This window comes from Aulonocara stuartgranti (assembly GCF_965226115.1).
Source record: "Aulonocara stuartgranti genome assembly, chromosome: 1".
Taxonomy (NCBI): Eukaryota; Metazoa; Chordata; class Actinopteri; order Cichliformes; family Cichlidae; genus Aulonocara; species Aulonocara stuartgranti.
This window is the reverse complement of record NC_138939.1, coordinates 2398791-2415136: the sequence shown is the minus strand read 5'-3', so window position 1 is coordinate 2415136 and position 16346 is coordinate 2398791. Positions and strand designations below refer to the sequence as shown.

The following is a 16346-nucleotide window of genomic DNA, read 5'->3' as shown; positions in this document are numbered from 1 at the left end:
TAAATATTCCTTCCAATATAATACAACTCATATATCACCAGCAGGGTGCGCCAAAGCACCGCTACAGCTCTTTCAATACAGTCAAAACTGTGGTGTCCACTACTTTATTTATTAATATCAATCAGTTTGTTTATTTCATTATTAGTGCAGCTGATGATCTGCATGTTTGATTTGGATATTATGGATTTACGCCCTTCCTGATTCAACCGTCCTCATTTATCTAAGCTTGAGACTGTTGCTAGGAGTACACGGTTTGGGGGCGGGGCTCATAAAACCTAGGACCGCTCATGTGCTGCTGTTTAGAATATTTTGTGGTTTGGAGTTAAAGTTAGAAGAGCGAGGCTGAGATGGTTTGCACATGTGCAGACGGGGGAGAGTGGATATATTGGATATATCGGACAAAGGATGATGAAGGAGAAGATGCAGGGGGTGAAGGACACGTGAGTGTCACGCCGTTAGCCTCGTCTCCTGTGAGGACAGCAGGCCGTGCGGGTTGGAGGAAAACAAGAAGTGATAGAAGAGAAGAACGAGTGCCTGTTGGACTTCAATGTTCCCATTGTTTGTAATTTAAACCGAAGCCGTCGTGCCAACAAGTGTCAAACAAGTTCTGCAGAGACAGAAAGAGGCTCTCGCACAGCCTCCATCTGCGTCTCGAACACGAACGATAACAGCAGATGTCAGCGTGACGACACATCTGAAGACAGCCATGCACACAAAGGCAGCAAACACAGAAATGATCCGTCCGGCTTCCAGCACAAATCATTTGGAGGAAAAGTGCAGCTGAATTTAAACTGATGACAAAATCTAATAATGAGATACATCAAAGTCAGACCTTTTGGTTTTTGTTCAGAGTAGAAATGTGCATGAAGCTGTGATGGCAGAGTTACAGCAGCTCCAGTTTATTTCAGCCTGTTTAATGTGTATGAGCTGCACAAATGAATGTAATTCAGGGCAAAAAACATAAACTCCCTGCAGATTTCTCATCTGAAACTTTTCTGTTTTACTGAAAGGAAACACAGAAATTCGCCATCTGGAGCTGATTTCCTGCCAAATTTCAGCATCATCAGTCTGCCTGCCCGTCTTACAGTGAGGACCATATTTGATCTGACATTACATTTCTATCAGCAGAGGTGTGAATAATTCTGTCCAAGATTTAGACGCCATCAGGAGGCTCCACTTTTATTTATTTTTTTAAATGTTCTAGATTTGTTTTAAGCTGGGAAAAGAAGGCAGAGTGAACGAGAGGATCACACAGACACAGATACATAACATCTCAGTCCACAGGTCCAGTTCAGGGACTCCAGTTAGCTGAGGTGAAGTCTAGCAAAGAGCTAGCAGCTACAGCCACCTGTGTCACCATCCACCTGTCAGTCAGTGATGCCACGCCCCTAATAATACAAACTTTAATCCAGGTGAGTTATAAAACAGGTGTTATGTTAGGAAAATTATCTATAGAGATGAAACAGTTTGTGTATCAGGCTGTAAACATGTTTGTTTCTGCTGTAAAGCTTTAACATGGGAGTCTATGGGGACTGACTCACTGCTGCCTCTGCTGGACGGTAGAGGAACTGCAGGCTTTACGGTCATTTCTGGTATTAGCCGGTCACTGAAGGAGGGTGACTTTTGAATTTAAACACTGTTTTAGTTTCTTTATAATAAAGCTCCACAGGAAGTCGTTACCACAGTGTGTAATTCATCGCTGCTGACTGCAGTGTTGCATTTTTCTCATTGCTAACTAGTCCTTCCATTCAATACAGTGCAGCCCACCATCTCGTTCTCTAAGGCCTCTTTTTAAGTCACATTTTTCTGTCGTGTAGTCATTAAAACTGCTCGGGAGCTTCGAGTGCAATAAAACAATCCAAAGCATTCATCACAGCAAATGAATCCAAGTGTAATTTTATTTTAAAAATGCCAGAAAGACGTGAGCGGTTAAAGAATGAAGGACACGAATTTCTGTGCACATTAAAGGACCGAGTTGGTGGTTCTCAAAAATGCTTCGACACCTCCGCTGATTGGTTTTTAAATGACTTTCTTCCCTCCAGGCTGCCATCGACTCCCTCTGAAAAATCCTCTCTGAGACGTGACGGCGTCTGTGCTGTGCAATCCATCACAGTGAAGTTTTCATCACCGGCTTCTGCGAGCACCGATGGTCCATTCGAGGACACTCCAACATCCCGAAACTCGAGAGCCGGGTCAGCGTCACAGTCCGAAAGCAAACGGGAAGAAAAGACGATGCTGAGAATCTTCTTTCAGTTATCTGATTAAAACTGAAAGAACCAAGAGGAAGAAATGTGATCTTCCATTACACTGATGCTCTCCAGACAATCATACTGTAATTGGATTGGTGCACTGTGTGTGTGTGTGTGTGTGTGTACAAAAATAGTGTATTACTACAGACACAGTGTCTCCTAGCAGCCACAGAGAGGAGTAAGATTATTAAGACCACAGTTTGGAGCTCCTCAGAAAACAAAGGGAGAATTCAACGTTCGGAAAAGGCTTTGGGAACGACTCATTTCCAGCTCCCTGCTTTTGCTCTGACTCACGATACCAAACAACGCTTTCATATCTTACTGAGCGTTGAACTCTTATAGCTCCTCCCCCTTTTAAAGCAATCTTCTGAGTGGCTCACAGACACAAAGGTTTGAGCATGGGGTGGTTCTGCACTCACAGCCAGGGCTGTGGACTGGAGATGACCATATAAGGAGATCCACTTGACATCACAGAGAGCCAACGATAGACAAACCTGTGATAAACGGAGCGTGTAGAGCACAGCGGTGCACAGGGATTACTTTACATACGCCGAGCTCGTCATTAAAAACAAACACGGCTGGAAACAGGACACTTGAACCTCTAACATCCACCAGGTCAGCAGTGACGTGTGCAGAGTTACAGTCGGACTTTGTTTTAGCTGCAGGAAAAACCAGAAGATGTTATATTCCTTTTGTATTGTTTTTTCCCTAAAATTTTTAAAACTCCATAAAAAGTGATGAATGTTCAGCGCGGCTGCGCGGTTTAAGCCGTTATTTTGATTATTTGTTACAATCATTCACGGATTTTTCGATGGTTTCACATCTGTACAAATATTTGCACCAAAATAAAATAAATTCATAACATTTTTTCACAAAACTTTGCAGAAATTTAAATCAGCAGGGTGCTGTTTCCACTTTTACATAATGCAACATTCCTGTAGTTATTCTTTATAAATGAATATCTGCAGATGAATCAAGTGTTCGTTCATCTCCTAGAAGGAAGATCTAAAGTCTGTGTTTGTTGTTCCTGCACGAGCGACGTTTTGCTGCTTTGAAAAACAACTGCATGAGGTAACAACAGATGTTTTGCCAGTAAGCTGACCATTTTCCTGAAGCTCTCATTACTCACCGTGGTTAGTCGGCACTTATCTTTGACCACGTGAAATGCGATTTGAGTGTTTCTCTGTGAGTGGATGCTGCACAGCCTCGCTGTCATGGACGTCTGAGCTGATGTTGGGTGATTGTTACTCTACAGTTCTGGGTGTTCTCGGGTTATTTGTGTTGCTTTATGGTGCAGACGCAGCTCTCCTGCACTCTTTGCATAACATCTTCTTGGTTAATCAGTGGAGCCGGCGGCACAATGCAGGGGACAGCTGCGATTGGCTCACGCAGGCAGGTGGGCAGACGCTGATTTAGGGAGCGCTCGATTTCCTTTTTATTGGAGGAGCCAAAATCAGGATCAAGATCAGATTGATGTAAACAAACCTCAGTGACCTGGTGGAAGTTAAGAGGCGACTACAACCTGATAAGTTGGGGACACACTTTGATGGAAACATGAATCTAGAGCGCGGAATATTATTTTGTTCATCGCACAATTGCTCCAGAGTTTTAATGTACGGGAAGGAGAAAGTTTTTAACACATAATGAACCAAAAGTGTCACATGACCTCCATCAGAACGCTGCAGACGGAAGCGTGGGAGTCTTGCTCGACTTCATCCCATCATTCCCATTCTTCGACACGGATTTGAGCTCATCTAGTGAAGAATCATCCTTGGAGCAGCTCTTCCCCGACTCGGCGGCTATTTCCTCGTCCCGCTCCTCCTTCCACACCCGCTTGTACTCCTGCTTGAGCTCCTGATATGAGCGGGAGAAGGTGTGGAAGATGGAGGTGGCCGGGAACGCCATGATGAGGATGCCGCTCAGGATACTCGTCAGCGCCACTATCTGTCCGGGGATGCTGCGCGGCACCATGTCGCCGTAGCCCACGGTGGTCATGGAGATGATGGCCCACCAGTAGGAGGCTGGGATGCTGCTGAAGCTGTGGTGGGGGTGCGTGGCGGCAAATGGCGCCAGCTCGCTCTCGGCTAGATGAACCAGTGGTGAGAAGAGGGTCACGGCCACGCAGACGAACAGCAGCAGGAGGCCGAACTCTCTCATGCTGCGCTGCATGGTCACCCCGAGCGTCTGCAGGCCCAGAGAGTGGCGAGCCAGCCGCATCACGTAGAGGATCCGCAGGGCTCGCAGCAGGCGAAGGATCAGGCTCAGTTTGTCCAGGTAGCCTCTGCCGGCCCCCATGATGACATCCTCGTGCGACTCGTCTTTGATGTCGACCACCAGGGACACGTAGTACGGCAGGATGGCAACGGCGTCGATGATGTTGAGCGGGCCGCGAGCGAAGGCCAGCTTGCTCTGGGCGTTGATAAATCGGAGCACAAACTCCAAGGTGAACCAGGCCACGCAGATGGACTCCACCACGAACATGTTGTGACACTTCTGGGAGCACTCGCCCTGCAGACGGGGACAGAAACACGGAGCAAATATAAGTGTCGCTCCATCGATTTCACACTTGATGCTCAGATAGCCTCAGAAAACAGTGACCTGCGAGGCCCGCTGCCTCTCGCCGTGCCAAAGGCAAACGGCCTCTCGGTTTTCCTTACCATCACTTTAATTCCACGTCTGCCTGCACAAAGGGAGAAATTGGAAAACATTTAAAAGCTGCAGAGCACTTACATTGATTTCTCTGGAGGTGAATGCTAAAGAAAAGTGTCTGTTGTAATAAGAAGTATGCGTCGCCTCAGGGAAAAAATCCATTTTTATTCCAGTGTGATTTTAACAGATGACAGAATAATGACAAAAAAATGAGAAAGAAAGACGCCCGAATGAAGAACTGTCCACAAATACCAGAGCGACAAAAAGAAAAGTGAAAATTACAACCTGGAAGAACACGGGCTTTTCTAACTGCACATAAGGTGAACGACTTCTGACGAGAAGACGCTGTCGGGCAGCTTCCATCAAGCATTAAAATTTATATTTTTAATCTAGAACTCTGTGTTCCCTGATAAAATACTACTCCTGGAAACAGGTGAATTATTTGTGAGGGAGGTAAGATTCAGGAAAGGATGGTGAACCTCACCTGAACTTTCTGCCTGCTACTTGGTGAAAGCTTAGTAAAAAGGATTTTCCTGCTTCCATTCTGCTTTCTCCTGTTTTACGCCATCAGATCTTCTTCTATCCTGTTCCAGCCATGATGTGCATAACAAACATGACCAGATAACGAGGACAGTGTATGCACAAGTAATCCATGTGAACCGGAATCACTTAGTTTACCACAGTTTTTTTCTACTTCTGGTTCTACATGATGTCATAGAGAGTATCCAATCAAAAGAAAGTGGTCTTAAAGGGTGGCCTGGAAGTGGGAGGAGCTAAATAAGGGCTATCTCTATCTGTAAATCATACAAAACTTCTCTAGTGGAGTCAAAGGATAAAATATGAGGCTGCTGTAAACTGTGTCAACATAGTGCTTTATGCTAATTTACTAATTTCATTGAGTGGTGTCTTTAGAATTTGGCCTGCGCTGATTAGTTGTAGAGATATAAGGTGAAATTTTGTTTTTGAAAAGCAAATTCGTCAGATCTTATTTTTTTCTCAAACCATGACTCCTGATAATTAACATTAAATGAAAACACTGCATTTTCTGTAAGCTAGCGTTAGCACGATTATCTCTGCAGCAGCACCATCCACCTTACAGGTCGGCCAGATTCAGAACTTTCAGCTTCTTTTAGCGCTCAGGTCCACACTTTGATTTTCTGTCGGCTCGATTAGTCCGACCGACTGCAAAAACGTTCGGGAGGAATCGATTTATTGTCTCCAGCTCACAAAAGCCAAATTCAGACTCTTTACACTGACAACAGCAGTCAGCTCTGCACGCTGTCTCCTTTGGTTAGTCTCCAGTGGGAGACTGCGGCACCCACGGTGTGGGACGGAGAGATTTCGCAGGTCTTTCCTCCCCACTGCTGTCAGACTCCATAATAAAGACTTTAACTGATCAAGCACACACATCCATACATATGCAATAATACTAAGTGCAATAATCCTTTCTGTCATCGTTGTATTTTTACTCAGTTGTATATAGTATTTGTATTTGTATTCTATTTTTATCTTATTGTATATTTATTTTATTTTATTCTACTGTATATAGTATTTTATTTTATTCTATTCTGTACAGTTGTGTACTGTATTTATTCTTATTGTATTCTAATTTTTGCCTCAACTTTTGCACTGTCCACTTCCTGCTGTGACAAAACAAATTTCCCACGTGTGGGACTAATAAAGGTTATCTTATCTTATCTTATCTTATCTTATCTTATCTTACCTCAGACCGCCGGCAGAAAACAACCAGCAAACAGTCACGCTGACAGAAGCTGCTTTTCAATCCACGCCTGAGCCCCATTAATGTGCTTTAATTTGTCTTTTTACTGTCATCGCTCTTTCCATCACTGAAGTTACACTGATTTATAACCGCACCTATTTGTAATTACAGAGGATTTATTCTCCATATCTGTATTCTTGGACTTTTCTGTGGATGCCTTTGTCTCATACTGAGTTGGGTTGGCAAACATAAGGCCCAGGGGCCAGAATCAGGACCACTGGATGAATTTGGAAAATGTAAAGGACAAAAATGTTCCACTTTAAGCTTTTCATAAGTTTTACAGCTTTTCCTACTGATAAAAAAAATCTCCATGGCCATTCAGAACACACCAAAACAAACAACTAATAGATAAACGATATATCAGGAAAGCTTTTTTAATTATCTGCCATCCAAATGTATATTTTTACAGTAGGGTCATAGTAAAATATATATATATATAAGTCTTAGAATCACTGGATTTTCTGCACAAACAATTATTTATAAAAATTTCAAATTAAATCAGCGTTTCTGTATCACTGAAACTGTGGGATAAACTGTTGCATCTGTTCTTTTTCTTATATTAAAATATCTCAGGGATCAAATGTGCAGTTAGACTGTACATGTACATGTAAATACTGTTATATTACTGTGATGTGATTAATGTGTTAGCTAAGAGCTGCTTTTACACATCCAGCCCACACATCGCACGTTCATCTGTAGTCACATCTCCACTCTCCTGTCTGCTGCTGGGTGCAGGTACCGTGCAGCGTGTTTATCACTGCGAGCTTTCTTGTTTTTTCTAGAAACTTCTGTCTGTAAATATCACAGTGAGAGAGAACAAAATCTGCAGCTCTGTCGGCATCAGTTTACCTGTCAGTTAATCACAATCAGCCCCACTTTGCATCACAGCTACGTGAGCCGACGTTAATAGGATGAAATATTTAGTGTTGTGGTGGAAATGTTTCTCAGTCAACACACAGTCTGCTCTGTGAAGTTTTCATTACTTTCATTAAATTTCCAGCTAAAAATCATCCTTCGCTAACGGCTCCGCCACTGAGGGGAACGACCCAGAGAGCCAACTACAGCAGAAATGATGTTTTCATCTCTGCAACACATAAAACTGTAAGTCAGGAAGTAAACAAGAGCTTTATAGCAACAACCGGCTCTAACCAGCATCACCAGGTCTCCTCTTCAGCACCATTTTCTGCATTAGATCATCTTTTTTACAAGAAGTCCTCCAACAAAGCAGTCATCATAAACTAACAATGTACCATGAAAATCATCATGTAGGACTGTTTACTGTCCACACGAGCGCACAAACCGTACCACCGCTGGAGTGCACGCTGTTCTTGGACCATCTGAAAGCTTCAGTTGTTAAGTTTAGATGCAAAGACTCTTTGGTGAGGAACAGAAAGCAGTTATGCGCCATGTGCAGCTCTGTAGAGGTAGCAACACGATCACACATCACAACATTTACACATTCACACAAACTTCTTCTTCTGTCACCTGCTCCCTGCAGTGATCACCAAAACACATCACCTGCCTCCATCTCACCCTATCCCAGCATCCTCTGTCACGCCAACCCCTTCTTTACATCCATGAATCCCTTTAAAAGGCCTCTACTGGTTAGCCAGTTTTCCTCTTTCCTATAACCTTTCCTGGTTCATTGGCACCTGTGTGGTTACAGTCCTGAATAATATTTACATGTTTTAATTTAGATATTTCAGAAAAATCCCCTTCCAGACTCCAGTTTAGCGGTGAGCGCAGCTACAGTGCTACGTGCTATATAGAGTGTGAGCTAGCATTGCTGTGCACTGCTGAACTCTGCAATTAGCCCGAATGTGTGAAGAGGAACAAACTGGGTGAGTCTGTGATGCTGCTGACCGTTAGAAAGAAGTCTTACACACTTCCATGTGTTTAACCTGTTAAGTTTCCTGTTCAAAAAGGAAATTCATTGTATTTCTCTGCAATTATAAATTCTGTGTAACCAATCTTGGTATCAAAATAAAGTGAATACTTGTGAGATTTCATCAGAGGTGTAAGTAGTACTGCAGATGTTACTATTTCAAAGTTACTGTGACTCAAACATAGAAAAGTTAGATTTTTTATTTCCCTTGCCTCATTTTTTAAAGTGTTTTATAGCACATAACACCTTTGAAAATATGCTCTGGGTCAAATTTAAGTCCAGAAAACCGCGTAACTGTTTGGCATCTTCGCTTTGTTTGGTGGTTTTAGAAATGGTTTACCTGAGATTTGAGCAGAGATTTAGAGGTTTCCGTGGATACCACACATATGACTTTAAACTATGACTATAACCTTGGCTAGGATGACATGGGGGTACATACAGACAACCTGACACTGACTGAACGGAAACACACAGACTAAATACAAACAAGGGGAGATCAAGGGAAGTGGCCACACACTGGGAAACAGCTGACACAAACAAATCATAATGACGCCACAAGGGAAGTGTAAACTAGGCACATAGAACAAGACAACAAGACCTTCAAAATAAATAGGAAGCATGATGGGATTCAGATGTGACCTGAAGTTGACAACAGGAACCATGCAGACATAACATGACAGGTAAGACACGCCCAACAACAAGGGGAACTTGGGAAACTATGGGAACGGGGGAAGATGACACAAGGAGTCTAAATGAGCACAGAACTATAACTAGGCAACCGAGGAGCTAAAGAAGACTAAAAGAACCAAAACATAAACAATGAATATCAAAATACAATGAAACGCTGGGTTAAACGACCCAGGACCGTGACACAGTGGCCCCAGATGCAGACGTCAGGTTCAACATTCAGCCCGATCCCAGAAATTTCTTTTTTATTTAAACCCATATTTAAAACGTTTTATGCATTTCAAACTGATTCCACAGGCTGTTTTATAAATTCTGTAAGCTCTGTACCCACCTTCGTCTCCTCATCTCGGAGGTCCGGCATGGTGCTGATGCACAGACTGATGACGGTGACCATCACCATGACGATGGAGAGGCAGGCAAACATCTTCCCGGCCAGGCCGGAGTGAGGGTTCTCCACCATATCGCGCAGCACCACGATCAGTCTGCGATAGCCCTTTTCCGTCTGTGTGCTGCTCTTCTTCAGCATCATCCTCTTCTGCCTCCACTCTTCCTCCTTACGCTCCCGCTCCGCCACCTCCTCCACCCGGGCCATCATGCGACGGCGGCAGCAGCGCTCCATATGTCCGGGGTCCACGCCCCAGTAGTCGAGCTCGTCGTGCAGCGAAACGGCACATAACTCCCGGAGCAGACGCAGTTTGCCTGCCGCCAGGAAGTTGAGGATGACCCTAAAGGCTGTTGGGTTTCGGTCGAAGAAGAACTCCTGGCAGGTTTCGTCGTAGTCGTCGCAGAGTCGTGCGATCTCCTCGGGGGTGGTGCAGAAGCGCAGGCGACCCAGACGACTCTGAGGAAACTGCTCCAGGGTGCTCCAGGGGAAGGTGTAGCGGTTGCCGCCGACATTGATCAGAACCTGCAAGGTGCGGTCGACCACGTATGAGGCCTTCGGGTCGCGCAGCAGCTGGGCGCGCTGGAAGTAAACGCCTTTGAGGGTCTCGGTCTCCGGGATCTCGGTGAAGAAGCGGTCGAGGCTGCTGTCGTCGCTGCTGATGGAGTAGGTGCTGAAGTCGTGGTTGGCATTGCTGATGATGGGCATGCTGGCAGCTGGATGTGTGACGGGATGGATGAGATTTTATTATGTCCGACTGACCGCAGTTTTACGGAAGCTCCACTGAAACTGTAGGGAAGCAAAAAGACAGATTCAGTCTGTTGAAATCTTCCATTAATTCAAACTTGTTTGGCTCCAAGGGGCTCAATAGGGACCAACATGTAGTGAAGGAAGTGTCCCAGACCTCCTACTGATATCAAATCCAAGTCCTTTTACGTCACTTATCGAGACTTTTCATGTTCATGTTTTAAAGTTACTCCAAATCAATCATCCTTTTTTGCAGAGAAGACTAAAATATCTTCCTTAATGTTCCCCACTCGTACCCACAACATAAAACTATTAGGAAATGTTGTCTGACACATTCAATTAACTGCTACATCGGTGTTAAACATCCAAATTCAGAATGATTAAGAAGTTTTGGCTTGAAGCTTGACGTGACATCAGAGTCAGTATTGCAGTTTTCAAAGCGAGCTCTCGCTGTCATAACCTGTCAGATACCATCAAGAAACAAAGAGCAGTAAATGGGATGTGAGCAGGACGCCGGTTTCTGATGTGTTTAATCACAGACAACACTGAACAGACATATTGAGCCACAGCAGCAAAGCAGCCCGAAACGCGGAGAGAGAAGATGAGGCCTCTCGCATATTTGTGCGAAGCCTCATCTTCTGTAATGAGTCTGATCAAAACAAATCAGCGTGCCAGGAAAAAGAGTTCGGATCGCTGCAGTCGCTGCCAGGAGAACAACAACCCTCAGTGAAGCACAGGACCATGAATATCACCCAATTTGATGAGTATCTTCTAAAATACTGAATGTCAGACTCAGTGGCAATCATTATTAGTCTGCTATGAATTTGGTGATGGATTCTGAAGTGAACTTATTGTGTTATTTTTTCTTATTTCCTTTCATATCTCCTGTGCATGTGTTGAACAGTCATAATAAAAACTGATTTTCAAATAATGAAATGTGTAGGTACAAATAAATACCCAGATTCAGACAATTCCTTCTATTCTAGGAGCTTCTTTGATGATGCTGGTGAGGGGATATCCCAAATATGGTCAAAAAAAACCCCACCCACCTGCTGTGTCCGAACGTTTATTCTCCACTCGGGAGTGAGGTTCGCAGGGTGACAAAGTTTTCTTTCTTTATTCAGTATTAAAGGTTTTTTCTGTTCTTTAGAAAGAATGCAGAGTTTGGATCAACAACAGCTGAAAACCTAAAGTCGACTCTCAAGTCAAATACAAAGCAGGATTTTCAGCTAGGCTAATGCTAAAAGACAAAGCTATCCAGTTTTTAAGTGATGACGTGATGAACCCTGCTTCCAGGTCCAAACTACTCTGTTTATTAAAGCTGTTGTGATTTTAACATGTTTTAATGCTTTGTATCTTGTTCTTTTTAATCTCAACAAGCCCCTAAAAACAGTCAGTGATGACTGTCGGCCTCTCTCAGTTTTTATTACCACTGTTAAATTTAAAGCTCAGTGTTTAAAACCTTACAATGTAACTCCAGCCCATGCAGCAGTATATGAATGACTAACCTCGTATTGTGGATGGATTATCTCAGTTGTTCTCCTGACTGAAGTTTGGTCCTTTTACAGCATCCTGCCATGCGATTGCATTTGTCCCTAACCATCGGGAACCCTCACGTTAACTTTTATTGAGTGGAATAAAGTTAGCGTTCATCCTCCAGCTTTACTGTGTTTATGCTATGCTAACAAGCTAGCTGTGTCGCTAGCGATCACGTAGCACATCATTATATAGCAGCTAGCCCAACTTCAGTAACCCTACAAACGTCACTGCTGTTTAGTTTTCTGTCTTCATTTATGTTGGAAGTGATAACAGAGCTGTACGTTTGAATTTGTTTCAGAAATCTCTCGGTCAGAACATGCTATATCATGTTTAGGTGGAAACTAGCGAGCTAACTTCTAACTCAGTTAAATTTTAAAAAATTCTGTTTTCGTGAATGACTGATTGTGGAGTAAAGCGCTTTGGGTCCTTAGGGACTAAGTAAAAGCGCTATACAAATACAGGCCATTTACCATTTACATTACCATGCTTACCTAGACGTAGCTAAGATAAGAATTGTGCTCACCCTGAAACCCTATAAGAACAGCTCATCCAGTTTCCATATGTTTTCTGCTCTTCCGTGTTATATGATCATTTAGACCAGAGGCTGAGCCAACCTGCTGATGAAACAAGACAACGAGGACAACGATAAAAAAATGAAGCTTTTTGTTGAATAAATCAGACACTGATCCTGATGTGCTGTATTAAACTATCTGGGCTTCAGGTGTCAAATCTGACAATATATACAGCTGTAATAATTCTTCCATGCCAGTCATTAAAGAACAAATCAATGAGTCTACATTAGTTCATGTGTCTTTTTCAGTAAAATAGAAAATTGACTGAAAGGGGAAGAAGCTCTCAACACTCCCCGTTTTAGCCTCGACACCCTGCACAGTTTCTTCACACCAGTTTACGCCTCAATTTGTGTGACTCGACGGTGAGACACAGTGATGGCGTGAACGAACCCAGAGAGTAGAAAATGCCTGAGAATCACCAAAGAAGCTCTTTCAGCTCTACAGGTTCGAGCAGAAAGTAGTTTCACCTCGGCCTGATGTCGACAAGATGAATATAGAATCTGCTCGTATGAAAGCAACGTGGGTTTGACAGGTCGCTCAGTGGGAGCTATAAAAGACTGAGATCCTCACTTCTCGTGACAGCGAACCACACTTAAGTTGTAAGTCATGCTGTAAGTACATTTAAGTAATGCATGAATAATTTTAAGTTTACAGGAAAGGAGGAGTCATTTAAGTACTGCATCAATTTTGTGGTAATTGTGAAGCAAAACAAACAAAATTTCCCCTTTCATGTTGTAAGCATGCTGTGCTACAGATTTAGATATTTATTTTTTCATACAAGTTAATAAAGGAAAATATTTATAGTGTTTAAATAAAAGGACAGTTTAATAATACAATGTCCCAAAAATTACCCCATGTTTACAACACAAGATCAGAGAATATTCTTTGATTTTCTGCAGAATTCCCATTAAATTACTTAATAAATGAAACCACTTTAAATTACTTACACAGTACTAAAGTTTATTTACATCACATTTCTTTCATTTTCTGTTAAAAACCGACTTGTTACCTCCTTATTTTAGTGTATGTACCTTTAAATATTTGTAAGTAAATACAATGATGTTGTAATTTCAAATAAAATCCCATGCTGACTCCCCTTATGGACTCTTGTCTACATCGTTCCTGCAAAAGCAGCCACCTCTGAAGCTTTCTTGTTAGACACAAAGCAGTTACACAAAGGAAAACCGTGCGTGTGTGAATGGATGTGCAAGACGTGGTGTGTAAGGCACTCTGTGATCAGGTAGAGTAGAGCCAGTCCACTTCCTGGTTTGTGTTGCTGATGGCTCTGTCCTAGATTCTGTTTGAGTGCCATGCTGCTCTCTATGATCTATGATCCCAATTTCAGGCACACGTCAGGGATTATTAAAGTGAGCAGGATGCACGCAGCTCAATTTGGAGCCACAGCAGAGAATCTCAATACTTTATAATTAAGAAATATAAAATTGGGAAAAATCATTAAAACTTGTTTAAGTATAGAGTGACGGAGGGAGAAAGTCATTTTAATCCGTTTACTGTTAAATCTACAAAACAGTGCAGTGTGTGTGTGTGTGTGTGTGTGTGTGTGTGTGTGTGTGTGTGTGTGTGTGTGTGTGTGTGTGTGTGTGGGTGTGTGTGTGGGTGTTTCTAATGAACAGGAGGTTTATTTAAAAAACATAATTTGGTGAAAAACTGACATTTAATGGTAGTATGAGTGCAAACAGATCCTCTGTACACTCCTGCAAAAGCTGAACATGTTTCAAAGCCTTCAGCGTTCCAGCCCAGTCTTCATTTATGCTGTGCTAATGTAGCGCCTCTAATATCAACAAGAGGTTTCAGGAGTGAGGCCATGTTAAAAGCAAAACTACAAAAATTGTGTTGTCTCAAAAGATCATTTCCTCCTTCATAGCACCTGTACAGGGGAGAACATTTTTATAACTCACCTGTTTAAAGCTTATTAAGGCTTAAAGTTTGCATCATTGGGGGCGTGGCTTCTTGAATGACAGGTGGACGGTGACACAGGCGGCTGTAGCTGCTAGCTGTTTGCTAGCTTCACCTGAACTGGACCTCTGGACCACTTTTTTTTGCTGTTGGAGCATTTTGACATCATGTGACCAATAATATGGCTGCTGTGAAGTCACTGCACTAACAGACCATCCAAGAAGGTTGAGCTCTGGTTTTTAGGTTTGATTTTAATTCTTACTCAGCAGTAATTACCAGACATCTGTGTCTGTGTGATGCCTGAACCAAACTAGCTAGCACTCCAAAGAAAAGAAAGAAACACATAAAGTAATTTTTAAAAAAAAAGCTATATGTAAATAAGATAATCAAAAACATCATGGCTGCAGTCCAAGTTTTGTTTAAAATGTTGAAGCCAGATACCAGGGGATGATGTGACTGTAGAGTCCTCCATCTTTTAGCTACAGTCTAAAGCTTTCCTCAGCCTCTCCGACCTGAAACCAGCTGTCAGCTCATATTTTTTATTAAAATGCGAGCTGAGCCACTTTCTCGCTTAAGATCTGAGATTCAAACTCAATTTTTGAAATTAAAGTTCAGCCTGAACTTGACACAGAAATGAGGGACGGACCCTGAACTACACCCCGGCCAAAGTTCCGTACAGGCCAGGTGTGATTCACTCACCTTTCAGCGCGGAGACGAGCCGCCTCGGCTCTTTAACGTGTCCGGTTCATGTTCTCTAGAAGACGCTCCTCGGCCACTGAGACTGGCGCACAACCGTCCGCGTAACTGCGCCAATTACGAGGCACAGGCGCTGCTCCGGCTCCAGTTTCTGAATCCAGTCTGAAGTTTGGGCTCGGTGTGTGTCCGTGCACCGTCACCGGGCTACACGCACACGTCGCCTCTCCAGCAGCTCCGGAGTTGGAGGGAACGGAATGAAACGGATTTCTTTGTGCGCAGCTCGGCGCTCGGTGTCCGCTGACCCCCGCCCCCGCCGCTTCCGAGGAGACGATAAATGCGATTACCTAACGGCGGTGTCCTCCTGAAACCTGCCGCTGGATTTTCATCTGTGTTTGACAGCAGGACCGTCCTCCTCCCCCCTCCCCCCATCCTCCTCTTCCTCTTCTCACACCCTCCCATCTCCAGCCCTTCTCGCCGATGCACTGTAAAACACAGACAGGCTGAATGTGCTGGAAGAAGTTTGGGGCGGTTTTGTCTGATGTGAGAGACACGAAGAGGTAAAAGAAAGAGACGCGTGTAAAAGTTTAACCATTTAATCTTCAGGATCTTTTTGAGTCACTAACAGCTCCACAGCTCTGAGGTCGGACCGGATAATTCACCCTGCAGGATTTAAACTTACAGCAAGTCTGTGTGACTCCATCACAGGTCAGAATGAGAGCGTGCAGCCCTCTGGCACAAATCACAAACACTGATGGAACAGAAGCAGCAAAAACTCTCAGCTGCAACAGTAAGTCTGATGTAACCAAGAGAAAAAAGAAAGCGCGCTGCATCCATTCTGATCAGAGCAGCGGGTCTACTGCACAGCCTCTTTATTAGCCAGAGCTGTGCTTCTCACATCTACATGCAAGTGGATTCAATTTCATGTACACACTCTGTAGACTCCAATTTGGTGCTGCTGCACTACAACGGGACCCTACTGTACATGCGTTCTGCAGGCCTTCTAGAAAATGATATAAAGCTTGATTAGACGCCTGATGACTGACACCACAGACGACTATGTTCTTATTTTCTATTCCTGGAGGGACATACGCAGAGTTAGTCCCTGTTCCAGGTGGTAAAAAACAAATGATGAAAAGCTGCAGTTCCTCTAACGACCAGCAGAGGCAGCAGCGAGTCAGTCCCCATAGACTCCCATGTTAAAGCTTTCCAGCAGAAATGAACATGTTTACAGCCTGATACACAA

The 16346-nt window shown here is 43.5% G+C and overlaps 1 protein-coding gene and 1 long non-coding RNA gene across 5 annotated transcripts; one reads left to right on the top strand and one right to left on the bottom strand.

The window, feature by feature from the left end:
• Positions 1–200: 200 nt before the first annotated feature.
• On the top strand, positions 201–2123 carry LOC309710740. Of its 2 annotated transcripts, none has more exons than XR_014277787.1 (3): positions 201–1086; positions 1285–1412; positions 2043–2123. It is a non-coding gene; the product is annotated as an uncharacterized lncRNA (long non-coding RNA). The 2 variants fall into 2 exon arrangements; XR_014277788.1 differs by having other exon boundaries at positions 1278–1412.
• On the bottom strand, positions 1881–16009 carry LOC309710628 (voltage-gated potassium channel regulatory subunit KCNG4-like). Of its 3 annotated transcripts, none has more exons than XM_082540256.1 (3): positions 15107–16009; positions 9582–10421; positions 1881–4757 (listed from the first exon to the last, which is right to left on the bottom strand). In XM_082540256.1, the coding sequence occupies exons 2-3, from the start codon at positions 10338–10340 to the stop codon at positions 3921–3923; spliced, it is 1596 nt and encodes a 531-aa protein (XP_082396382.1). In that variant the 5' UTR covers positions 10341–10421; positions 15107–16009; the 3' UTR covers positions 1881–3920. The 3 variants fall into 3 exon arrangements, with proteins under 3 accessions (XP_082396382.1, XP_082396383.1, XP_082396384.1); XM_082540257.1 differs by lacking the exon at positions 15107–16009 and adding an exon at positions 11888–11946; XM_082540258.1 differs by lacking the exon at positions 15107–16009 and adding an exon at positions 11337–11375.
• Between the last annotated feature and the right edge of the window lie 337 nt (positions 16010–16346).

Bases quoted from the DNA above. Each gene is read 5' to 3' on its own strand.
- LOC309710628 (XM_082540256.1), bottom strand. From the start codon at position 10,340: ATGCCCATCATCAGCAATGCCAACCACGACTTCAGCACCTACTCCATC. The intron at 4,758-9,581 runs GTGGGTACAGAG...CCCCGTCTGCAG, and splicing joins TCCGAGATGAGGAGACGAAG to GGCGAGTGCTCCCAGAAGTG.